General features: G+C 45.3%; 1 protein-coding gene across 2 annotated transcripts in view; it reads right to left on the bottom strand.

The window, feature by feature from the left end:
* The window catches only part of BRCA1 (BRCA1 DNA repair associated), a 156,934-nt gene that overhangs the window by 18,237 nt on the left and 116,275 nt on the right, over window positions 1-22,422 (bottom strand). For both annotated transcript variants that reach the window (XM_056548408.1, XM_056548409.1), the window contains 3 exons: window positions 15,842-15,882; window positions 9,614-9,697; window positions 21-75 (listed from right to left, as the gene is read on the bottom strand). In XM_056548408.1, the coding sequence (XP_056404383.1) occupies window positions 21-75; window positions 9,614-9,697; window positions 15,842-15,882 (180 nt within the window). The remainder of the gene's footprint in view (window positions 1-20; window positions 76-9,613; window positions 9,698-15,841; window positions 15,883-22,422) is intronic.

Below are 22,422 nucleotides of genomic sequence, written 5' to 3'. Positions count from 1 at the left end.
TATATTATAAGAGAACTTACCTCTGGTCATATCTTTGAAAGACCCAAGGCAGCAAATCTCAAAGTCTGTCAGGAGCTAAAAAAAGAGGCAACAATGAGTTAAATATAACTAATAATCTTTTATCTAACATCGGTATAGCTTGGATTAAATCTTAAAAGGGGTACTCAGCTGGAAAACATCTTATCCTCCAATTCTATAGGATCTTAGAGCCGGCAGTGGCGGCATCCGGAACACGGAAGCTTTGTCATGCCACGTCACCTCCATTCATGTCTATGGGAGGGGGCGTGACGGCTACTACGTAGCCGTCACGCCTCCTCCCATAGACATGAATGGAGGGGCGTGGCAGCTGTAGTTGCCAGTCATCCGGCACGGAGCAGCGTTCACTCAGTGCACTGGATGACTGGGGTGCCGTGCTGAAGATCCGGGGGTCCTGCCGCTGGGGATCGGACATATTATCCTCTATGCTTTGGATAGGGGATAAGATGTTTTCCGGCGTAGTACCCCTTTAAAAATGATGTCCGGTTGCATCAGTTTTTTAAGAAAAAAAACCATATATGTTTTTAACTTTTCACTCCATTATGAATAAAGTTTCACTTGTTCGATTGAAATTCCAAGAAAAAAAAAAAAAAACTGTGCAAAGTCAAAAACCGGATAGTGCAAACCGGATGGAACCGTACGCACATACGGTTCTATACGGTTCGCATTGACTCCCATGTGTTAAAAAAAAAAACATATACAGTTTAATACAGTTTTTCACGCGGACCAAAGACAACTGTGGTAGGCTACAATTTTGGGTACGGGAAGAAAAACGGGACAAAACCGTACAAGACGAAAAACTGATGCAACCTGAAGCATCGTTTGGCATACGGTTTTCAACGGAGAGTCAATGCATACGGTTTTCAATACGGTTCCGTACTGCAAAAAACGTGGTGTGAATGCAGCCTAAAGTTCGTGGAATGGAGTAAGGTTGTCTTCTCTGAAGAACCACATTTTTTGCGTTGCTTAACGCCTGGTTGTACGATGGTAAAACAGAGACCTGGAGAGGCTTAAAGGGGTACTCCACCCCTAGACACATTATCTCCTATCGAAAGGATAGGGAATAAAATGTCTGATCATGGTGGTCCTGCCGCTGGGGACCCCCACGGTATTCGCTGCAGCACCCCAAGACATCCGATGCACGGAGCGAACTTCGCTCCATGCCGGATGACTGGCGACGCGGGGTGGAGGCTTGTGACGTCACAGGAATGCCCCCTCAATGCAAGTCTATGGGAGGGGGCGTGACTGCCGTCACGCCCCCTCCCATAGACTTGCATTGAAGAGGGAGTTCATTGATGGCGGGGGTTCCCAGCGACTGGACGGACGCAATCAGACATCTTATCCCCCGACCCTTTGGATAGGGGATAAGATGTCTTGGGGCGGAGTACCCCTTTAAAACCAAGAATTTAATTACCGCTGTGAAATTTGATGGAGGACCAGTGATGATCTGGGGATTCTTCAGGCTGGGTTCGGGCAGGCTGGGTTGTGAGGGACACAAGCATAAAGCCAAATTAAAGGGGTAGTCCAGTGGTGAAAAACTTATCCCCTATCCTAAGGATAGGGGATAAGTTTGAGATCGCGGGGGGTCCGACCGCTGGGGCCCCCTGCGATCTCTCTGTACGGGGCCCCGGCTCTCCCCCGAGATAGCGGGTGTCGACCCCCGCACGAGGCGGCGGCCGACACGCCCCCTCAATACATCTCTATGGCAGAGCCGGAGATTGCCGAAGGCAGCGCTTCGGCTCTGCCATAGAGTTGTATTGAGGGGGCGTGTCGGCCGCCGCCTCGTGCGGAGGTCGACACGCCCCCTTCCAGCGGGCTGTCGGGGCTCCGTACAGGAGATCGCGGGGCCCCAGGGGTCGGACCCCCCACGATCTGCAACTTATCCCCTATCCTTAGGATAGGAGATAAGTTGCTCACCACTGAATCACCACTGGACAACTCCTTTAAAGAGGGTTATCCAGGAAAAAAACTTTTTTTTATATATATCAACTGGCTCCAGAAAGTTAAACAGATTTGTAAATGACTTCTATTAAAAAATCTTAATCCTTTCAGTACGTATGAGCTTCTGAAGTTAAGGTTGTTCTTTTCTGTCTAAGTGCTCTCTGATGACACGTGTCTCGGGAACTGCCCAGTTTGGAAGAGGTTTGCTATGGGGATTTGCTTCTAAACTGTGTGGTTCCCGAGACACGTGTCATCAGAGAGCACTTAGACAGAAAAGAACAACCTTAACTTCAGAAGCTCATAAGTACTAAAAGGATTAAGATTTTTTTTTTTTCAAATTCAAAAGGATGTTTATTAATAAACAAGAAAACATAGCCATACAAAACGGGCAAAGAAGGGTCAGGGGAGGCCAGGAGGGACAAAAACCATCAGGCAAAATGTAACAATGAGGAACAAGAACAAAGGCAATATAACGAGAGAGTATGAGAGGCAATGGGGGTGATAGGAAGAGCGACAGGAAGGGGCGTTGTATGCCCTGAAACGCGTTATGTTGTGAATGACGTTTTTACACATCTGAGGAAGGGGCGTTGTATGCCCTGAAACGCGTTATGTTGTGGCCAGTATATATCTTACAATTGTATTAAATTTTGATTGGTGTAAAAAATACAAGTGCACCATCCCCTATTTTGAAACCAAGCGGTTGCGCCTGGACCTGGTTTATTGTATGCTTGCTATCTAGGAAGAGCGACAGGGCAAGGCAAGTAAAGGACATAACATGTCCAACGCAGCAGGAAGGGAGCCCATCAAGGGGCAAGCTAGGTAAAAGGCCTGTCCACTAACATCGGGGCTGAAAAGGAAACACCAGCTCATTACCATACACGGCAAACAATCAAGAAAAAGACAATAGAAAGAGAAGAGGAGAACAGACACAAAGAACCAAGACGAAGGGAGGGTAAATAGCAAAGTCAAGAAAAGAGAGGAAAGAGTAGGAGGCCGACAGGAGGGGAGTCCTCAGGGAGGGCAGGAAGGGAACAACACGGTCATCCATGACCAAGGGGTCTAAGTCATATCTCTGGGAAGAGCAAAACTGCGACCAAGGAAGCCAGACGGCCTCCACACGGGCAGCATCCGCCGGGAGTACTGTCAGTAGTTCCTCCATGTGGCGTATATGGGCAACTTCGGCAAACCATTCCTCCAGGGTGGGAGGGGCCGAAGACCTCCACCTCCGAGGAATGACTGTTTTAGCGGCTTGAAGGAGGTGTCGCGCTAAAGACCTCTTGTAACTTGCCTGCGCCATTGGGAACATGAACAGTAAAGCAGCCTCAGGAGTACGGGGGACATGAATACCTGACACTTCAGATGTGACCTGCCAGAAGGGGGCAAGTGCGGGACAACCCCACCAAACATGCGTCATCGTACCCACAGACACGCCACAGCGCCAGCAGGTCTCCGAAACAGAAGGATACCAGCGATGAAGGGTCGCTGGCACCCGGTACCATCGGGACAACATTTTATAGCAGGTTTCTTGTGCTTTAGTGGCGATCGTGGCTTTGTGAGTGAGATAGAAGCATCTAGCCCAGTCCTCCGGGGAGAGCGTTTTGCCTAGCACAGGATTAAGAGTTTTTTAATAGAAGTACCGTATTTTTCGCGCCCTATAGGACGCACCGGCGTAATAAGACGCACCCAATTTATAGGTGCAAAATCTAAAAAATAAAGATTTTGAACCTAATAGTGGTCTTCAACCTGCGGAACCTCCAGATGTTGCAAAACTACAACTCCCAGCATGCCCGGACAGCCGTTGGCTGTCCGGGCATGCTGGGAGTTGTAGTTTTGCAACATCTGGAGGTCCGCAGATTGAAGACCACTGCAGGAGGAGGTAATACTCACGTGTCCCCGCCGCTCCGGACCCCTCACCGCTGCCCTGGATGTCGCTCCATCGCTGTCGCCGCGTCCCCGTCGCTCCGGAACGTCTCTGCTGCCGGCCGGGTATCCTTGCTCTCCGTTGCCGCCATCACTTCGTTACGCACGCCGACGCGCGTACGTGATGACGAGGAAGGAGAGCGCCGGCCATACAGGGGATCCCTGAACGGAGAAGACACCGAGGAGGCAGGTAAGGTCCCTCCCGGAGTCCTGTAAGCACTAACCTGGCTATTCAGTCGGGCTGTTCGGGACCGCCGCGGTGAAATCGCCGAACAGCCGGGTTAGTGTCACTTTCCCTTCAGACGCGGCGGTCAGCTTTGATCGCCGCGTCTGAAGGGTTAATACAGGGCATCACCGCGATCAGTGATGTCCTGTATTAGCCGCAGGTCCCGGCCGTTGATGGCCGCAGGGACCGCCGCGATAGGGGTTTATTCGCCGTATAAGACGCACCGACTTTCCCCCCCCCCAGTTTTGGGGGGGGGGGGGGAAGAAAAAGTGCGTCTTATACGGCAAAAAATACGGTAATTTACAAATCTGTTTAACTTTCCGGAGCCAGTTGATATATAAAAAAATAGTTTTTTCCTGGATAACCCCTTTAAGGATTATATATATCCCCTTTAAGGATTATCCTGGAAGAACACCTGCTTCCTTCTGCTCTGATAATGTTCTCCAAGTCGAAGAATTAGGTTTTCCAGGAGGACAATGCTCCATATACCACACAGCCCGGTTAGTCTAGGCATAAATAGATGACCACCAGATCAAACCGTCATGGCCATGAAATTCGATGGATGGTCACAATCCAAACTAATAAATCCCAGCTACTTGAATCTTTGTGCCAGGAGCGGCATGAAGCCACCCGACCGTAATGTGACAGACTGGTGGAGAACACGCCAAGATGGATGAAAGCGGAGATTAAACATCAAGATTACCGTATTCCTCCAAATATTCATTCTTGAACTCTTATTAAGCTAAAACATTACTATTTTGTTGCTGAAAAATAAATATGTTTTTATTTTCATTACTTGTCATTATTATTGGTCTAAAAACAATGAATCTTTTTTGGTTATTTTGAGCACTTCTTTTCTACAAATAATATAAACAATATTTTTTATTTGGAATTTGGGAGAAATGTTGTCAGGAGTTTATAGAATAAAACAAAAAACTGTTCCTTGTACACAAAACCTAGAAATAGTCAAATCAAAGAAACCAATCATTTTGCTGCAGTCTCTTAATTTTTATAGTGTAATATAGTGTAGTTACTTTCTGTGTCTGTTCCACCCCTGGTTTTAGTAAAAATACTGACCACAATACACCTCCATGGTGCACAGCTATTTTTTTTATTCTCTCCACTTTAGGGGACAGGAACAGATCTGGGTTGTTTGGCCAAACAACTAAGGGAGGAAGTGCCTGTTTGTACTCCTGGCAATCACAGCATAATGCCTACTCCTTACTGATGTGCCATGACAGTGCTAGTGAAAGTGAACTTAACAGGCTGGCACCGTGCTGCGGAATTGTATACACAGTACACTAATACAGATGGCGATTGGAGGGAGAAAGGGGTATACGATACACTGGCTTTACAAGATGCTGTGTGAGAAGAAAAGAAAAAAACAGCAGTAGCAAAGCAAGGTGGGGAGCAAGCCTGGGCTGTGTACCTGCAATCTGTGAGCAGGTCTGCATCCTCCATAGGATCCACACTGTCCTGGAAATCAAGGCTCCTTCTCTCAACGCAGCAGTTCAGTTCTTAAAAGGGTACTCTGCCCCTAGACAACTTATCCACTATCGAAAGGATAGTCTGGATCGCAGGGGTCCTGCCGCTGGGGCCTCCTGCGATCTCCCTGCTGCACCTGGTGTTCGTTTAGAGCGTCGGGTGCAGCGCCGGAGGCTCGTGACGTCACAGCCGCTCCCTGCTCATGATGCCCCCTCCCAAAGACTTGCATTGAGGGGGCATGGCCGTGACGTCACCAGCATCCTCCCCACATCGCCTGTCATCCGGAACGGAGTGAAGTTTGCTCCGTGCACCGGATGTCTGGGGTGCCGCAACCGAGATCGCAGGGGTCCCCAGCGGCAGGACCCCCATGATCAAACATCTTATCCCCTATCCTTTGGATAGGGGATAAGATGCCTAGGGGGTGGAGTACCCCTTTAAGCACTGAACTGCTGCAATGAGAAGGAAAGCCTTGATTTCTGGGGCAATGATGATGCTCTGGAGTATGCAGACATGCTCACAGATTGCAGATACACAGCCCAGGCTTGCTCTCTCTTCCTTCTGCATATAACAGTAGATAAGTTACTCCCCTATTTCCTGTGCTCTGTCCTCGTCTCACTGAGATGGACTGAGTCTAGGGGGCAGTAGATTGCACAGGAGTGAGACACCTAGTGGTCAGCTATGTATCTTCTGGGCTGATAAGTCATTTTAGGTAAATGAAGCAATTTACAAGTGTGAAAAAAATCACATAAGGTATTAGACGGCCTGAAGAACTGCAGCATTTCAGGGAGACCTGACAACGCAGAGGTTAAAGGGCTACTCCGGAGGAAAAAACTTTTTTTTTTTTTCCAAATTAACAGGTGGCAGAAATGTATACAGATTTGTAAATTACTTCTGTATAAACATCTAAATCCTTCCAGTACTTATCAGCTGCTGTATGCTCCAGAGGAAGTTGTGTAGTTCTTTCCAGTCTGACCACAGTGCTCTCTGCTGAAACCTCTGCCAGTGTCAGGAACTGTTTTTGCTATGTGGATTTGCTCCTGCTCCTGACACGGACAGAGGTGGCAGCAGAGAGCACGGTGTTCAGGCTAGAAAGAACTACACAACTTCCTCTGGAGCATACAGCAGCTGATGATTACTGGAAGGATTAAGATTTTTTAATATAAGTAATTTACTAATCTGTATAACTTTCAGGCACCAGTTGATTTTAATAGTTTATTTAATCCGGAGTACCCCTTTAAGTCTACCATCTTCATATATAGTGAGAAAGGAAGGAGGACATGTTCTTCACAGACTTGTTTGTTATGGCACAATAAAGCCTGCGCATCCTTCCCTTCCTCTATATTCTAGCGTTTTGCTGACAGCCCGAGTACAAGCCTCTGAACGTCGGAAAACGTTCCGTAGACCCTGCATTGGTAATTACGAGTAATTATGGGGTTTACTCAAATATTAGGATCATCTGTTTCCCCCCCTACTACTTAAGTCAGCAGCATGTGATAATCCGACGACAATCCCCCCGCTGTCTCCGCCGTACACTCAGCTGTCCCCCTCCTCTGCGCATAATTAAGGGGGGAAGCCGCATTGAGAAACCTGGTCACGTATTAATGAGGAAGAGCAGAGGTTGGGAGCCTTGTGAAATGTCACCGCGAGCTGAGGGGCGATTTGCAACCTCATTACGTGCATCTAGAGAAGTTTTTCCCAGCCAGGGTGCCTCCAGCTGTTGCAAAACTACAAATCCCAGCATGCCCGGACAGCCTTTGACATGCTGTTTCTGTTCACATCCTAAAAAGCAGCAGCAGCATGGAGGACATTAAAGAGCTTTGGTTAATGATCTAACCAAGTATTTCCCTTTGGCTGTCCGGGCATGATGGGAGTTGTAGTTTTGCCATAGCTGGAGGCACCCTGGTTGGAAAACACTGGCCTAGGAAGAATAAATTTAACATGTCCGACCCCCACCACCCCTTTTTTTTAATCCTCTCACTGTATTTTGTGTTTGAGTTAAAAGAAATCTGCAGTAAATTTTACTTATCCTCTATCCATAGGATAGGGTATAAGTGTCTGATCGCATGGGGGTCCGAACGCTGGGACCCCCGCGATCTCTTGTACGGGGCCCCGGCTCTGCCGCAGCTCTCCCATGCAGGAGGCTTGCCAGCCGCAGCATGGCGCCATGGCCGACACGCCTCCTCTATGTATCTCTGCAATGCAGAGGCCCTGTTCGGGAGATCGCGGGGGGCCACAGCGGTTGGACCCCCCGGCAATCAGACACTTATCCCCTATTCTGTGGAAAGCGGATAAGTGTATTTCGCGGCAGTTGTCCTTTAACCTCTTAAGGACCACTCCCGATCTATAATGCGGGGCCACGGAGTGGCCCCCCCCCCCCCCCCCCCCCCCCCGTCATAGCAGGTCGGGCCCGGCCTCTAACAACGGCCGGGACCCGTGGCTAATAGTGCACGGTATTGATCGCGGTGCCGCGCGCTATTAACCCTTTAATCTAGAATCTTTAATTCTAAAGTGAAAGTATGCCGGTTGGCTCAGTGAGTGGTTCGGGATCGCCGCGGTATCCCGAACAGCTTACATGACAGCTGGAGCATCCCTACCTGCCTCCTCGCTGTCCGATCGCCAAATGACTGCTCAGTGCCCGAGATCCAGACATGAGCAGTCAAGCGGCAGAATCATTGATCACTGGTTTCCTATGAGAAACCAGTGATCAATGTAATAGATCAGTGTGTGCAGTATTATAGGTCCCTATGGGATAACAATGATCAGTATAAGAGATCAGTGTGTGCAGTGTTATAGGTCCCTATGGGATAACAATGATCATTGTAAGAGATCAGTGTGTGCAGTGTTATAGGTCCCTATGGGAGCTATAACACCGCAAAAAAAAATTTCAAGATAATTTAACCCCTTCCCTAATAAAAGTTTGAATCACCCCCCTTTTCCCATTAAAAAAAAAAAAACTGTGTAAATAAAAATAAAAAACATATATGGTATCGCCGCGTGCGGAAATGTCCGAATTATAAAAACATATCGTTAATTAAACCGGACGGTCAATGGCGTACGCACAAAAAAAAAGTACAAAATACTGCATTTTTGGTCACTTTTTATATCATCAATAAGTCCTATCAATGAAAATCACGGCGAAAAAATGAGCCCTCATACCGCCCCATACGCGGAAAAATAAAAAAGTTATAGGAGTCAGAAGATGACAATTTTAAACGTATTTTCCTGCATGTAGTTATGATTTTTTTCCAGAAGTACAACAAAATCAAACCTATATAAGTAGGGGATCATTTTAATCGTATGGACCTACAGAATAAAGAGAAGGTGTCATTTTTACCGAAAAATGTACTGCGTAGAAACAGAAGCCCCCAAAAGTTACAAAACAGTATTTTTTTTCAATTTTGTCACACAATGATTTTTTTTTCCATTTCTCCGTAGATTGTTGGGTAAAATGACTGACGTCAGTACAAAGTAGAATTGGTGGCGCAAAAAAGAAGCCATCATATGGATTTTTAGGTGCAAAATTGAAAGGGTTATGATTTTTTAAAGGCAAGGAGGAAAAAACTAAAATGCAAAAAAGGAAAAAACACGTGTCCTTAAGGGGTTAAATGTAGGTTTATAACTTTTTTAGAAAAAGCAAAAAACTAATACGTTAGTAGATATTAACAGTGGATTTCACTGTATGCTGTACTATTGAATTTAAAAAGCAAAAAAAAAAACAACAAAAAAAAACAACAAAGAACAAAAAACAAAATGTAACATATACTTAAAGTGCATACGAATTTGTATTTATGTATTTTTGTACTGTTTTAGAGAGGGAACGAAAGTGCTACCGTAAGTGTGAGTGTCTGGTAACATATTGATCAAAATCGATGGTGGCTCTAATACTTTTGATGCTAATCCACATCAGCTGAACGCACCAGCCTCAACCATCTAGTGTAAGGGAATGACACGTACTCTATGGCGGTATACAGCGGCTGCATGATAAATAGCGCAGACGGAACGTACCAGTCCATCGGATCCTAGTCTCGATCTTCTGGGACCTCTATGATTTCTTCCATTGATCACATCTCCCTTCACTTCAAAGTCGTACTGAAAGCAGATAAGAGACACGTAAGTGCTGAGAGGAGGCATCGGCTCTTACATATTTCCCTAAAGAAATCGGCTTCGTTCTGGAGTTAGAAGGTTTCTACCATTTCTCCATGTCTACTGCTTAACTCTCACTGTAATATTAAACACAGAGCAAAGCAAAAGTTCTGAACAGCGGCTGATAATTATTTGGCAGGTGGGGGGAGAGAAGCAGCGCTCGTGGGTGACATACGGTATGATTAGTCCCCCGATGTAGGGTGCAGTGCTGGGCTGATAAACTGGGGGGGGGGGGGGGGGGGGGGCAATGTATTTTGTTCAATGTACATACCGTAAAAAAATAAGCCCTGCCCCGAAAATAAGCCCTGGTGTGTTTTTTGTGACTAAAATTAATATAAGACCCGGTCTTATTTTCAGAGAAACACGGTAGAGCAGGAGGAGCTGAGCAGATGATATATACAATACAGTATAATCTGCAGGTAACATGTTATAGAGCAGGAGGAGCTGAGCAGATGATATATACAATACAGTACAATCTGCAGGTATCATGTTATAGAGCAGGAGGAGCTGAGCAGATGATATATACAATACAGTACAATCTGCAGGTAACATGTTATAGAGCAGGAGGAGCTGAGCAGATGATATATACAATACAGTACAATCTGCAGGTATCATGTTATAGAGCAGGAGGAGCTGAGCAGATGATATATACAATACAGTACAATCTGCAGGTATCAGGTTATAGAGCAGGAGGAGCTGAGCAGATGATATATATACAATACAGTTCAATCTGCAGGTTACATGTTATAGAGCAAGAGGAGCTGAGCAGATGATATATACAATACAGTACAATCTGCAGGTATCATGTTATAGAGCAGGAGGAGCTGAGCAGATGATATATATACAATACAGTACAATCTGCAGGTATCATGTTATAGAGCAGGAGGAGCTGAGCAGATGATATATACAACACAGTACATATGCAAGTTGTATATTATAGAGGAGGAGTTGTAAAGTGTGCACTGTGCAGCAGAATCCTCTGCTGCACCACAATGTTCACTTAGAATTTATCTGGGCAGAAATTCCGTAGTGTGCATGTACCGTTACCGTCAATGCTTTATTGGACATAATATGCAAATGAGCTCTTGTCCACAAGGAGGAAAAATTTACAGGTAGCAACTCTAAGAGTGATGACACTTGTTAATAAAGAAATCTCAACTATCTATATTTTGTGTTTGTGTGTTGGCAGGGTGTGCCCATTTAAATTTGTCCAGTAGATCTTAATCTGCCACTGGGCAAAGGCCTCGGAATCACCACCTTGGTTAAGCTGCATTCACACCACGATTGCAGTCCACGGTTGCCGGATCTGGCTGGGGGAGAGGAAAACCGGACCTAAACCTGTAGTATATTACGGTTTTAGGTCCGGTCACAAAACCGTATACGGGGCAGAAATGAACGTTTTTACCGATCCGGCTGGGGGAGAGGAAAACAGTGCGCTCCCATACCCCAGCCGGACCAGCGCTGAAATCCATTGACTATCGAGCCGACCGTATTCACCGTTTGACTCCGGTTGGCTTATTTTTTACCTGTATCTGGTTTTCTGACCGGACCTAAAACCATAGTATACTATGTGACTACAGTCGTCTCATTAAAGTCAATGGATTTCAGCGCCGGTCCGGCTGGGGTACAGGAGCGCCTGGTTTTGCCCACCCCAACTGTAGGCTGCAATCGTGGTGTGAATGCAGCTTTACACGTTCAAGCACTTGGTCTTTTCTCCAGTAATGTATGAAATACCTTTCTCACAAGTACAGGACACACAAAAGGATTAGAGTGAAACAAACTCGAGACTACTTTGTAACCAAGCACATAGCGTGTTCTCCAGACGCACTCCGCAACGCACGGCAGCAACAGACGGGGGTTATCTAATTGAATACCTAGAATTATATTCACTTGGCGATGGGAAACAATTATCTTCAAGCTAGAAGACAGCTCGCCTCTCCTCAGACTGCGCAGCCTGCCAACAGTCTACGTGACGGGCACGGCTCTCTGAATAAAAATCAGCCGCGCGGCGCTACCTCTGGACCTCGCGTTAATGCGTTGTCCGGTCACTGCGATTAGACATTCATTAGGGTTTTAGCGGATGAGAGAGAAAACTTTGAAATGGGATGACTTCAGTTTCTAAGAGAGAAGAGTCCGGACCTCTCATTAAAGGGGTACTCCGCTGCTCAGCGTTTGGAACAAAATGTTCCGAATGCTTAGAGTCGGGAGCTCGTGACATCATAGCTCCCCGCCCCCCTCAATGCAAGCCTATGGGAGACGGCTGTCACACCCCCTCCCATAGACTTGCATTGAGGGGGTGGGGCGTGACTTGTCATCGTGAAGGGGCGGGGCTATGTCATCACAAGCTTTAATGTGCAAAGAGAACAGAAGACAATAGACGCTGGGATAGAAGATGAAACGGAATGGTTACGTATTTAATCGGAACACGATGCTCATTTGTCTCAGAAAGATGAGAAAAGTGACCGCTCTGGAGAAGTCTTCACCGCCAGAGAAATGGGGATTTTTATACATATATTTTTTTTGTTTAATTCTACATAATGAGGTGGGGGATGGTCTCCTGAGGGATGTCCTCCCAGACCTGGACTAAAGCATCCGCCAAATCCTGGACAGTCTGTGGTGGATGGAGCGAGACGTCCTAGATGTGCTCAATCGGATTCAGGGGAACGGGCGGCCAGTCCATAGCATCAATGCCTTCCTCTTGTAGGAACCGCTGACACACTCCAGCCACATGAGGTCTAGCATTGTCTTGTATTAGGAGGAACCCAGGACCAACCGCACCAGCATATGGTCTCACAAGGGGTCTGAGGATCTCATCTCGGTACCTAATGGCAGTCAGGCTACCTCTGGCAACACATGGAGGGCTGTGCGGCTCGGCCCCCCAAAGAATTGCCACCACACACCATTACTGACCCACCGCCAAACCGGTTATGCTGGAGGATGTTGCAGGCAGCAGAACATTCTCCACGGCGTCTCCAGACTGTCACATGTGCTCAGTGTGAACCTGCTTTCATCTGTGAAGAGCACAGGGCACCAGTGGTGAATTTGCCAATCTTGGAGTTCTCTGGCAAATGCCAAACGTCCTGCACGGTGTTGGGCTGTAAGCACAACCCCCACCTGTGGACGTCGGGCCCTCATACCACCCTCATGGAGACTGTTTCTTACCATTTGAGTGGACACATGCACATTTGTGGCCTGCTGGAGGTCATTTTGCAGGGCTCTGGCAGTGCTCCTCCTGGTTGTTGCCCTCCTACGGCCTCCTCCACGTCTCCTGATGTACTGGCCTGTCTCCTGGTAGCGCCTCCATGCTCTGGACACTACGCTGACAGACACAGCAAACCTTTTTGCCACAGCTCGCATTGATGTGCCATCCTGGATGAGCTGCACTACCTGAGCCACTTGTGTGGGTTGTAGGCTCCGTCTCATGCTACCACTAGAGTGAAAGCACCGCCAGCATTCAAAAGTGACCAAAACATCAGCCAGGAAGAATAGGAACTGAGAAGTGGTCTGTGGTCACCACCTGCAGAACCACTCCTTTATTGGGGGTGTCTTGCTAATTGCCTATAATTTCCACGTGTTGTCTGTTCCATGTGAAATTGATTGTCAATCAGTGTTCTTCCTGAGTGGACAGTGGGATCTCACACAAGTGTCAGTGACTTGGAGTTGTGACTTGGACATTGTGTTGTTTAAGTGTTCCCTTTATTTTTTTGAGCAGTGTAGCTATACACCTCCCTTCCAGCTCTATCTGTATACTTCTGCTGTTATATCTATGGGATCAGGATATATAGTAGTTCTACACCTCCCCTCCAGCTCTATCTTTATACTACTGCTGCTATCTCTATGGGATCAGGATATATAATACAGTAGCTATACACCTCCCCTCTAGCTGTATCTGTATACTGCTGCTGCTATCTCTATGGAATCAGGATATATATATAGTAGTTATATACCTCTTTTCCAAGGTCTATCTCCATAAATCACTGCAAAGATGGGAATATTGTACTGCAATTGTGCAAAATATGTGTATTTTTACTAAAACTTATAAAAATATATACAAAAACAGCTAAAATGTAGTAAGAATGTGTGAAAAATACAGTAACAAAACTAGACAACCAGTTGCATTATTTAAAAGTCCAGACATGCTAGGAGTAGTATTTCTGCTGGACGCACCGTGCTTGGGAAACACTGCTCTACAGTATGCTTGTTTTTTCTGCTAAATGCCATGTTTAAAATGGCAGAAAATGTGCGGAATGTACCAGCAGCGAAAATGCCAGCAGACATTCTGCATACTTGCATGATCCGGCAGGCACTAGGACCGCTCTGAAATGAGCCGTCTCATAGACACCAATGCATTTCAGAGCAGATTCTGCAAAAAGAATTGACTAATCTATTCTTTTTGTGGAGTCTGGAATCACAATGCAGCAGAATTCCATTGAAATCAATGGGACTCTGCTGCAGCGGAAATGTCAGCGTGGAATACGTAGTTGGAAATCCCCCGTGTTTACTAATAGAGATGAGAGAACTTACAGTAAATTCGATTCGTCACGAACTTCTCAGCTCGGCAGTTGATGACTTTTCCTGCATAAATTAGTTCAGCTTTCCGGTGCTCCCGTGGGCTGGAAAAGGTGGATACATTCCTAGGAAAGAGTCTCCTAAGACTGTATCCACCTTTTCCAGCCCACCGGAGCACCTGAAGGCTGAACTAATTTACGCAGGATAAGTCATCAACTGCCGAGCCGAGAAGTTCGTGACGAATCGAATTTACTGTAATTTCGCTCATCTCTATTTACTAATCCAAACACTACTTGAGTGCAGATTTGTGGTTCAACTTCCATATCGCACATTCGCAGCATTTGAATTTACTCTTATGTCTTAAAGGGGTACTCCACCCCTAGACATCTTATCCCCAATTCAAAAGCATAGGGGAAAAGATGTTTGATCGTGGGGGTCCTGCCGCCGGGAACCCCTGCGATCTCTCCTGCAGCACCGCCTGTCATCTGGGGCACAGAGCAAACTTCGCTCCTTGCCTGATTACTGGCAATGCAGAGGCTGGAGGCTTGTGGCATCATGGCCCACCCCCTCAGTGCAAGTCTATGGGAGGGAGCGTGGAAACGCCCCCTCCCATAGACTTGCATTGAGGGGGCGGGGCCGTGATATCATGAGCCTCCAGCCCCTGCATTGCCAGTCATTAGGCAAGGAGCGAAGTTCTCTCAGTACACCAGATGACAGTGGGTGCTGCAGAAGAGATCGCAGTGGTTCCCAGTGGTGGGACCCCCGCGATCAGACATCTTGTCCCCTATCCTTTGGATAGGGGGTAAGATGTCAAGGGGCGGACTACTCCTTTAAAGGGTACTCCGTTGGAAAACATTTTGTTTTAAATCAACTGGTGCCAAAAAGTTAAACAGGTTTGTCAATTACTTCTATAAAAAATAAAAGAAATGTATCCTTCCAGTACTTATCAGCTGCTGTATACTACAGAGAAAGTTCTTTTCTTTTTGAATTTGTTTTCTGTCTGACCACAGAGCTCTCTGCTGACACCTCTGTCCATTTCAGGAACAAATCCCCATAACAAACCTATCCTGCTCTGGACAGTTCCTGACATGGACAGAGGAGTCAGCAGAGGGCACTGTGGTCAGACAGAAAAGAAGTAAAAAAAGAAAAAGAAAAAGAAAAGAACTTCCTCTGTAGTATACAGCAGCTGATAAGTACTGGAAGGATTAAGATTTTTTATTTTTTATAGAAGTAATTTACAAATCTGTTTAACTTTCTGGCACCAGTTGATTTAAAGAATTTTTTTTCCAGTGGAGTACCCCTTTAAGCCCACAGATTATGGCTCCTTTGAGTTGCATAGAGATTGAGTGGGCTCTGGCTGCAAATGTGCGCTGCTACTCTATTCAGTTGGGATCGGTGGGGGTCCCAGATCAAGAAGATGCACGTCACATATGTCCAAGGCAGAAGAGTCAGAGGTGAGGGTCAATGAGCCCGGATAAGGGAATGACGGCCCCGGCGAACAATGACAGCCGCAGCAATAACACTCGCTTGTCAAGATGATAATCTAACATTCTCCGCCAGGATATTTAATATCCGACTCACCTCATCCAGAATTCTCCCCTCTCTGAACGACTGTACAATCCCTAGATAAAAAGGAAAAAAAAAAAAATAGAGTGACTGATCACATTAGAATTTGCTGAATGCAGATAAGCAGTCTGAAGGATTAAAATAAAAAAGGCGCAAAAGAAAATCGTGTCTGAGCCGGTGTCATAAATTTCTCGTCTGAGATACATATCGTAATGATTTCATATGACGTTCCGGACTTATCAGCGGAGACGCACACAAATAAGAAGGTGTTTACGGAGTAATGCAAAAGGGAAACAACAGAGTCTGACAGGTTTGTGCTTGGAAGCCTTAAAGGGGTACTCCGCCCCTATCTTATCCCCTATTTAAAGGATAGGGGATAAGATGTGTGATCGTGGGGATCCCGCCGCTGGGGACCCTCGTGATCTCGGCTGCAGCACCCCAGATGTCCGGTGCACGGGGCGAACTTCACTCCGTGCCGGATGACTGGCGATGTGGGGCGGAGGCTAGTGATGTCACGGCCACGCCCCCTCAATGCAAGTCTATTATTGTATAAAAAAAAAAAAATAATTATATATATATATATATATATATATATATATATATATATATATATATATATTATCTGGTAGATGTATTATTAAGTAATGAATAGTCTAGTATAAATTAAGCGCTATATAACCATAGATGATAGAAGTAAAAGTACAAGGTTACAGTTAGTATACAAAGCCTATTAAATGTACCAGGTGGCAAAGAGTAAATGTAACTGCTAATTAGAGATGAGCGAACGTACAGTAAATTCGATTCGTCACGAACTTCTCGGCTCGGCAGTTGATGACTTTTCCTGCATAAATTAGTTCAGCTTTCAGGTGCTCCGATGGGCTGGAAAAGGTGGATACAGTCCTAGGAGACTCTTTCCTAGGAATGTATCCACCTTTTCCAGCCCACCGGAGCACCGGAAAGCTGAAATCATTTATGCAGGATAAGTCATCAACTGCCGAGCCGAGAAGTTCGTGACGAATCGAATTTACTGTAAGTTCGCTCATCTCTACTGCTAATGATTTAAATGAATGGCTGACAGGGGAAAGATAAATAAGTAGCTGACAAGGGGAAGGTGATTATTATACTATGCTAGTATGAACGATTATTTTAGGTAGAAAAAATTTATTAAAACAACCCCTGAGTAAAAAAATATATATTTATTTTTAAATGTTAGGAATATAGATTTATATCCGAAAAAAAATCACATGAGTATATACCGTACATGATAAAATGGATATATATATGTACCGTATATACTAGAGTATAAGCCAACCCGAATATAAGCCAAGGCCCCTAATTTCACCCCAAAAAACAAGGAAAAGTTATTGACTCGACTATAAGCCTAGGGTGGGAAATACATCATTCTCCCCCCCCCCTGTCATCATCCAGACCCCCGTCATCATCCCCCCCCCTGTCATCATCCCCCTCACCATAACCCCCCCCCCCCCCCCCTTCATCATCACCGCCTGTCAATCCCTTCAATCAGTGGTTTTCAACCTGCGGACCTTCAGATGTTGCAAAACTACAACTCCCAGCATGCCCGGACAGCCATCGGCTGTCCGGGCATGCTGGTAGTTGTAGTCTTGAAACATCTGGAGGTCCACAGGTTGAAGACCACTGCGGGGCCTTTGTCATCATCCAGACCCCCCTTTTAGTTTTCTACTCACTTCCCCTCAGTGGGAAGGAAGGGTGAGCTGGTCCGGGCCATCCATGCTGCAGGGACCGTCCGGTGGGGAGGGTTAGTCGTTCCGGGCTGTCCATTTTCACTAGGCCGGCCCCGGACTAGTGACGTTGCCTTGACGACGACGCACAGGGACGTTCATGCACAGGGACGTCCCTGTGCATCATCGTCAAGGCAACGTCACTAGTCCGGGGGCCGGCCCAGAGCGGAGAAGAAGGCCTACCGGTGAAGATGGACAGCCCGGAACGACTAACCCTCCCCACCGGACGGTCCCTGCAGCATAGATGGCCCGGAACAGCTCACCCTTCCTTCCCACCAAGGGGAGGTGAGTAGAAAACTAAAGGGGGGGAGGGGGGGGGGGTCTGGATGATGACGAAGGCCCGCAGTGGTCTTCAACCTGCGGACCTCCAGATGTTTCAAAACTACAACTCCCAGCATGCCCGGACAGCCGATGGCTGTCCGGGCATGCTGGGAATTGTAGTTTTGCAACATCTGGAGGTCCGCAGGTTGAAGACCACTGAGAAGGGATTGACAGGCGGAGAGTTCACTCGAGTATAAGCCGAGGGGGGCTTATACTTGAGTATATATGGGGGGGGGGGGGGGTTGTATTAGATATATATATATACACACATATACATGATTCTTTTTCCCTCATTGTTCTTATGACCATTTATTTCTAGTACACTTTAAACTTCTTCTCATTATTTTCATATATATATATATATATATATATATATATATATATATATATTTATTTTTTTTTTTTTTACTCAGGGGTTGTTTTAATTAATTTTTTCTACCTAAAATAATCATTTATATTAGCATAGTATAATAATCACCTTCCCCTTGTCAGCTACTTATTTATCTTTCCCCTGTCAGCCATTCATTAAAATTATTAGCAGTTACATTTACCCTTTGCCACCTGGTAAATTTAATAGGCTTTGTATACTTTAAAGTCAAAACGTGTCAGGCATGCATGGGATAGGCATCAGGCTATCTTTTATATAAGATGGGGACCCAGACTATTTATAGGATTCTGAATATTGGCCAGACGGTTCTTATTTGCCGACACATTCTAGGTTTCTATTCATGGGCTTTGACTGTGTTATCCGTACACGTAAGATGTGTCTATGAATAAGGCTTCAAAGCTGAAACACGTCAGATCGTCTGTAATCCAGATTGTTGTACTAGGACTTTAATATGTGGAAATAAATAAAGGTTTTTTCGGTCTATCTGATCCTGGACATTTTCGTCTTTGCTTTTGCAATTGATCAGCTGAATTCTCCCACCTGTCTGTGCTTTTGTATAAGACAAGTCGGAGGCAGGGATTGTGATGGCGCAGAGATGTATACATACACGTACATCTGTCTTTCCCAACCAGGGTGCCTCCTGCTGGTGCAAAACTACAACTCCCAGCATGACATGGGCTGTGGAAGGCTGCCCAAGCATGCTGGGAGTTGTAGTTTTGCAACAGCCGGAGGCACCCTGGTTGGGAAAACATTGTAATACATTATGGTACCCAAATGCTAGAAATGCCAAACAAGGGCCACGAGCTTAAAAAGAAAAATTCTACAACAAATACCACATTTCCAAAAGCAAAGATAAAAATGTCCGGTAACAGATGGTTCCAAATAAGACTTTTCTTTCAAAGTCTGACGGGTTTCAATTTAAAAGCCTTATTCGTATACCTAAAATCCAAGTACAACAATACGGATAATACCCAAAGGCTGATGCATATTGGCTTGTAAGCCTTATTCATAGAAATGTTAAAGGGGTGCTACACCTCTTTACATAGGGTAGGGGATAACATTTTTGATCGCAAGGGGGGGGGGGGGGGGGGGGGGGCGTCCGCTGGGATCCCCCGCAATCTCCGTGCCGGCCATGCGGCGTTACGGTCACTGAAGCCTGGGGCTTCTATGATCGTGACTTCACACCACATTCCCTCCATTCATGTCAATAAGAGGGGGCGTGATGGCTAACACACAGCCATAACGCTTCCTCCCATAGACATGAATGGAGGGGGCATGGCTGCTGTGATGGGCAGTTCAGATGTCTGGGGTGCCGCAGCTGAGATCGCCAGGGACCCCAGTGGCCGGACCCTCGCGATCAGACATGTTATCGCCTATTCTTTAGATAGGGGATAACATGTCTAGCGGAGTACCCCTTCAAGTCTATGAAAAAGGCTCCCAGGCCAAAACGCGTCAGTCTGTTAACGGTATTGTTGTTCTTGGATTTTAATATGTGGAAATAAAGAAAGAGGAAGTATTATTTGGACCGAGTAGGACTACACGGAGAACACAGTCAAAGTCTGACAAGTTTTGGTATCGAAGCCTTATTCATAGACATAACATATATATATATATGAATAAGACTTCCAAGCCGAAACTTGTCAGTCTTTCACCGTGTTATCCGTATTTTTGTATTATGGAAATAAATTTAAAAAATAATAATAATAATAATTATTCGGACCAAGTTCGTCTTTGCTTTTGGAATAGATCGGTTAGGTTCTTTTTGTACTAAATCCCACATTTGTTGCATGAAGATCTTTCCTATATAAATTAAAAGGGGTGAACACTGCTTTTCCAAGACAATGATCTTGCTGTGGGTTTGAAAACCTACAAAAATGTTTTCTAACCAGGGTGCCTCCAGCTGCTGCAAAACAGCAACTCCCAGAATGCTAGAGGGAAGCTTTGATTCACCTTTCAAGGACAGTGTGGATCCTCCCTAACAGGCAGACAGACCTAAAGATAGATGTCTATATGAATTCTGACAACAGTATAGTTTTTTTCATCTCCCAAGCAGGATTGGTGTGCTGGAGTGCTTCTTTTAAAGGGGTATTCCAAGAAAAATTATTATTTTTTTTTTTTTTATCAACTGGCTCCAGAAAGTTAAACAGATTTGTAAATTACTTCTATTAAAAAAATCTTAATCCTTCCAATAATTATCAGCTGCTGAAGTGGAGTTGTCCTTTTCTGTCTGACAACAGTGCTCTCTGCTGACACCTGTCTGTCTGTCTCGGGAACTGCACAGAGTAGAAGAGGTTTGCTATGGGGATTTGCTTCTACTCTGGACAGTTCCCGAGACAAGTGTCATCAGAGAGCACTTAGACAGAAAAGGACAACTCAACTTCAGCAGCTCATAAGTACTGAAAGGATTAAGAATTTTTTTTTAATAGAAGTAACTTACAAATCTAACTTTCTGGAGCCAGTTGATATATATAAAAAAAGTTTTTCCCTGGATAACCCCTTTAAACATATTCTTCTTGTTTTTCCTTCGGTTCTACTTTGAATGGTATAATAAGAATCAATCACACAGGCTGCAAATCCACCGTTACTACAATAACAAGTGACGGCCGCTTCTATTTTGATAAAAGGCCTTAGGAATAGATGGCGGTATCTCCGGAATGCAATATTAATAAACAAGAGTCACACAGCAAAGAAAGAGAAAAAAAAAAAAGACGGAATGCTACATCAATGAATATGCTATAAAGGGTGGAAGGAAGGAATCTTCTGACTAAGGATAAGGAAAGCCCAGAGCATCTTTATGTAGATAATGACGTTTATTTAGTGGATCTCATAGGAGGCTGATGTATGGCATTACATCTCAATATTTTTCTTTTTACAGAATTTTTACGGAAAGGCTGCAGAGTTCAGAGGGAAGCCTTAATGTATGACAGTGTGGATCCTCTGTAAGAGACAGACAGGCCTAAAAAGATGTCTATATGAATTGCTACAACAGCATAGTTAGTTTTCTTTCCCCCAAGCAGGATTGGTGTGCTGGAAGCAGTGTTTCCCAACCAGGGTGCCTGCAGCTGTTGCAAAACTACAACTCCCAGCATGCCCGGACAGCCATAGGCTGTCCGGGCATGCTGGGAGTTGTAGTTTTGCAATAGCTGGAGGCACCCTGGATAGGAAACCCTGTTGTAGGTTTAGAACCCACAGCTCGGTCATTGTCGGGTGAAGCAGCGTTCGCCCCTTTTAATGTATACAGGTAAAACCTGCATGCAACAAATGGGGGATTTAGTACAAAAAAAAAACCCAACCGGTCAATTACAAAAGGAAAGACAAAAATGTTCGGCAACAGATGGTCTGAATAAACCTTTTATTTATTTCCATATTGAAATCCAAGTGGCAAAAATACAGATAACACAGTTACAGACTGACGTGTTTCAGCTTGGAAGTCTTATTCATAGACATATGTAATGTCTATGAATAAGGCTTCCAAGCCAAAACACGTCAGAGTTTGTGTTATCCGTATAGTTGTATTGGGCTAAATAAAACTTTTTTCTTAATTTCCACATATTAAAACCCAAGAACAATAATATGGTATGGAGTTTCTAGGCTTTGGGTACCAAAGGCTGTCTAGGCATGTTGGGAGTTGTAGTTCTGAAAAAACTGTAGGGCATCCTGGTTGCATTAGAGCTTAGAAGGGGTTAACAAGCCTTATAAAATTGATGGCCTGTCCTCAGGATTGCCCATCACTAGTAGATCGATGGGAGCCCGTTTTACTTGTAATGGAACCTAACAAGTCCTTTTAGTCCCCTAAAACAGTGACTGTATGTATTTTAAGATGCTTCAAAATTTATAAAATACAATTAAATAAAATAAATAAAAATGAGGCTGTATGCCAATTAGCTATGAAGAATCAAGGCAGTTCTTTTATCAGGAGTCAATGGGGTGGCGCTATTATCAGAAAGATTCATCGGGTTGGTGCTGCTATCAAGAAGAGTCATTGGGGTGGTGCAGTTACAAGGAGTCAGTGGGGTGGTGCTGTTATCAGGAAGAGTCAGCAGGGGAGGGGGGGCAGTTATAATGAAGAGTCAATGGGGTGGTGCCGTGAACAGCACCACACCAATGACTCTTCCTGATAACAGCAC

The sequence above is a fragment of the Hyla sarda genome, chromosome 12 (genome assembly GCF_029499605.1).
Source record: "Hyla sarda isolate aHylSar1 chromosome 12, aHylSar1.hap1, whole genome shotgun sequence".
NCBI classification, from domain to species: Eukaryota; Metazoa; Chordata; class Amphibia; order Anura; family Hylidae; genus Hyla; species Hyla sarda.
The sequence above is the reverse complement of the archived record's forward strand: the minus strand, read 5'-3'. Positions and strand labels throughout refer to the sequence as shown.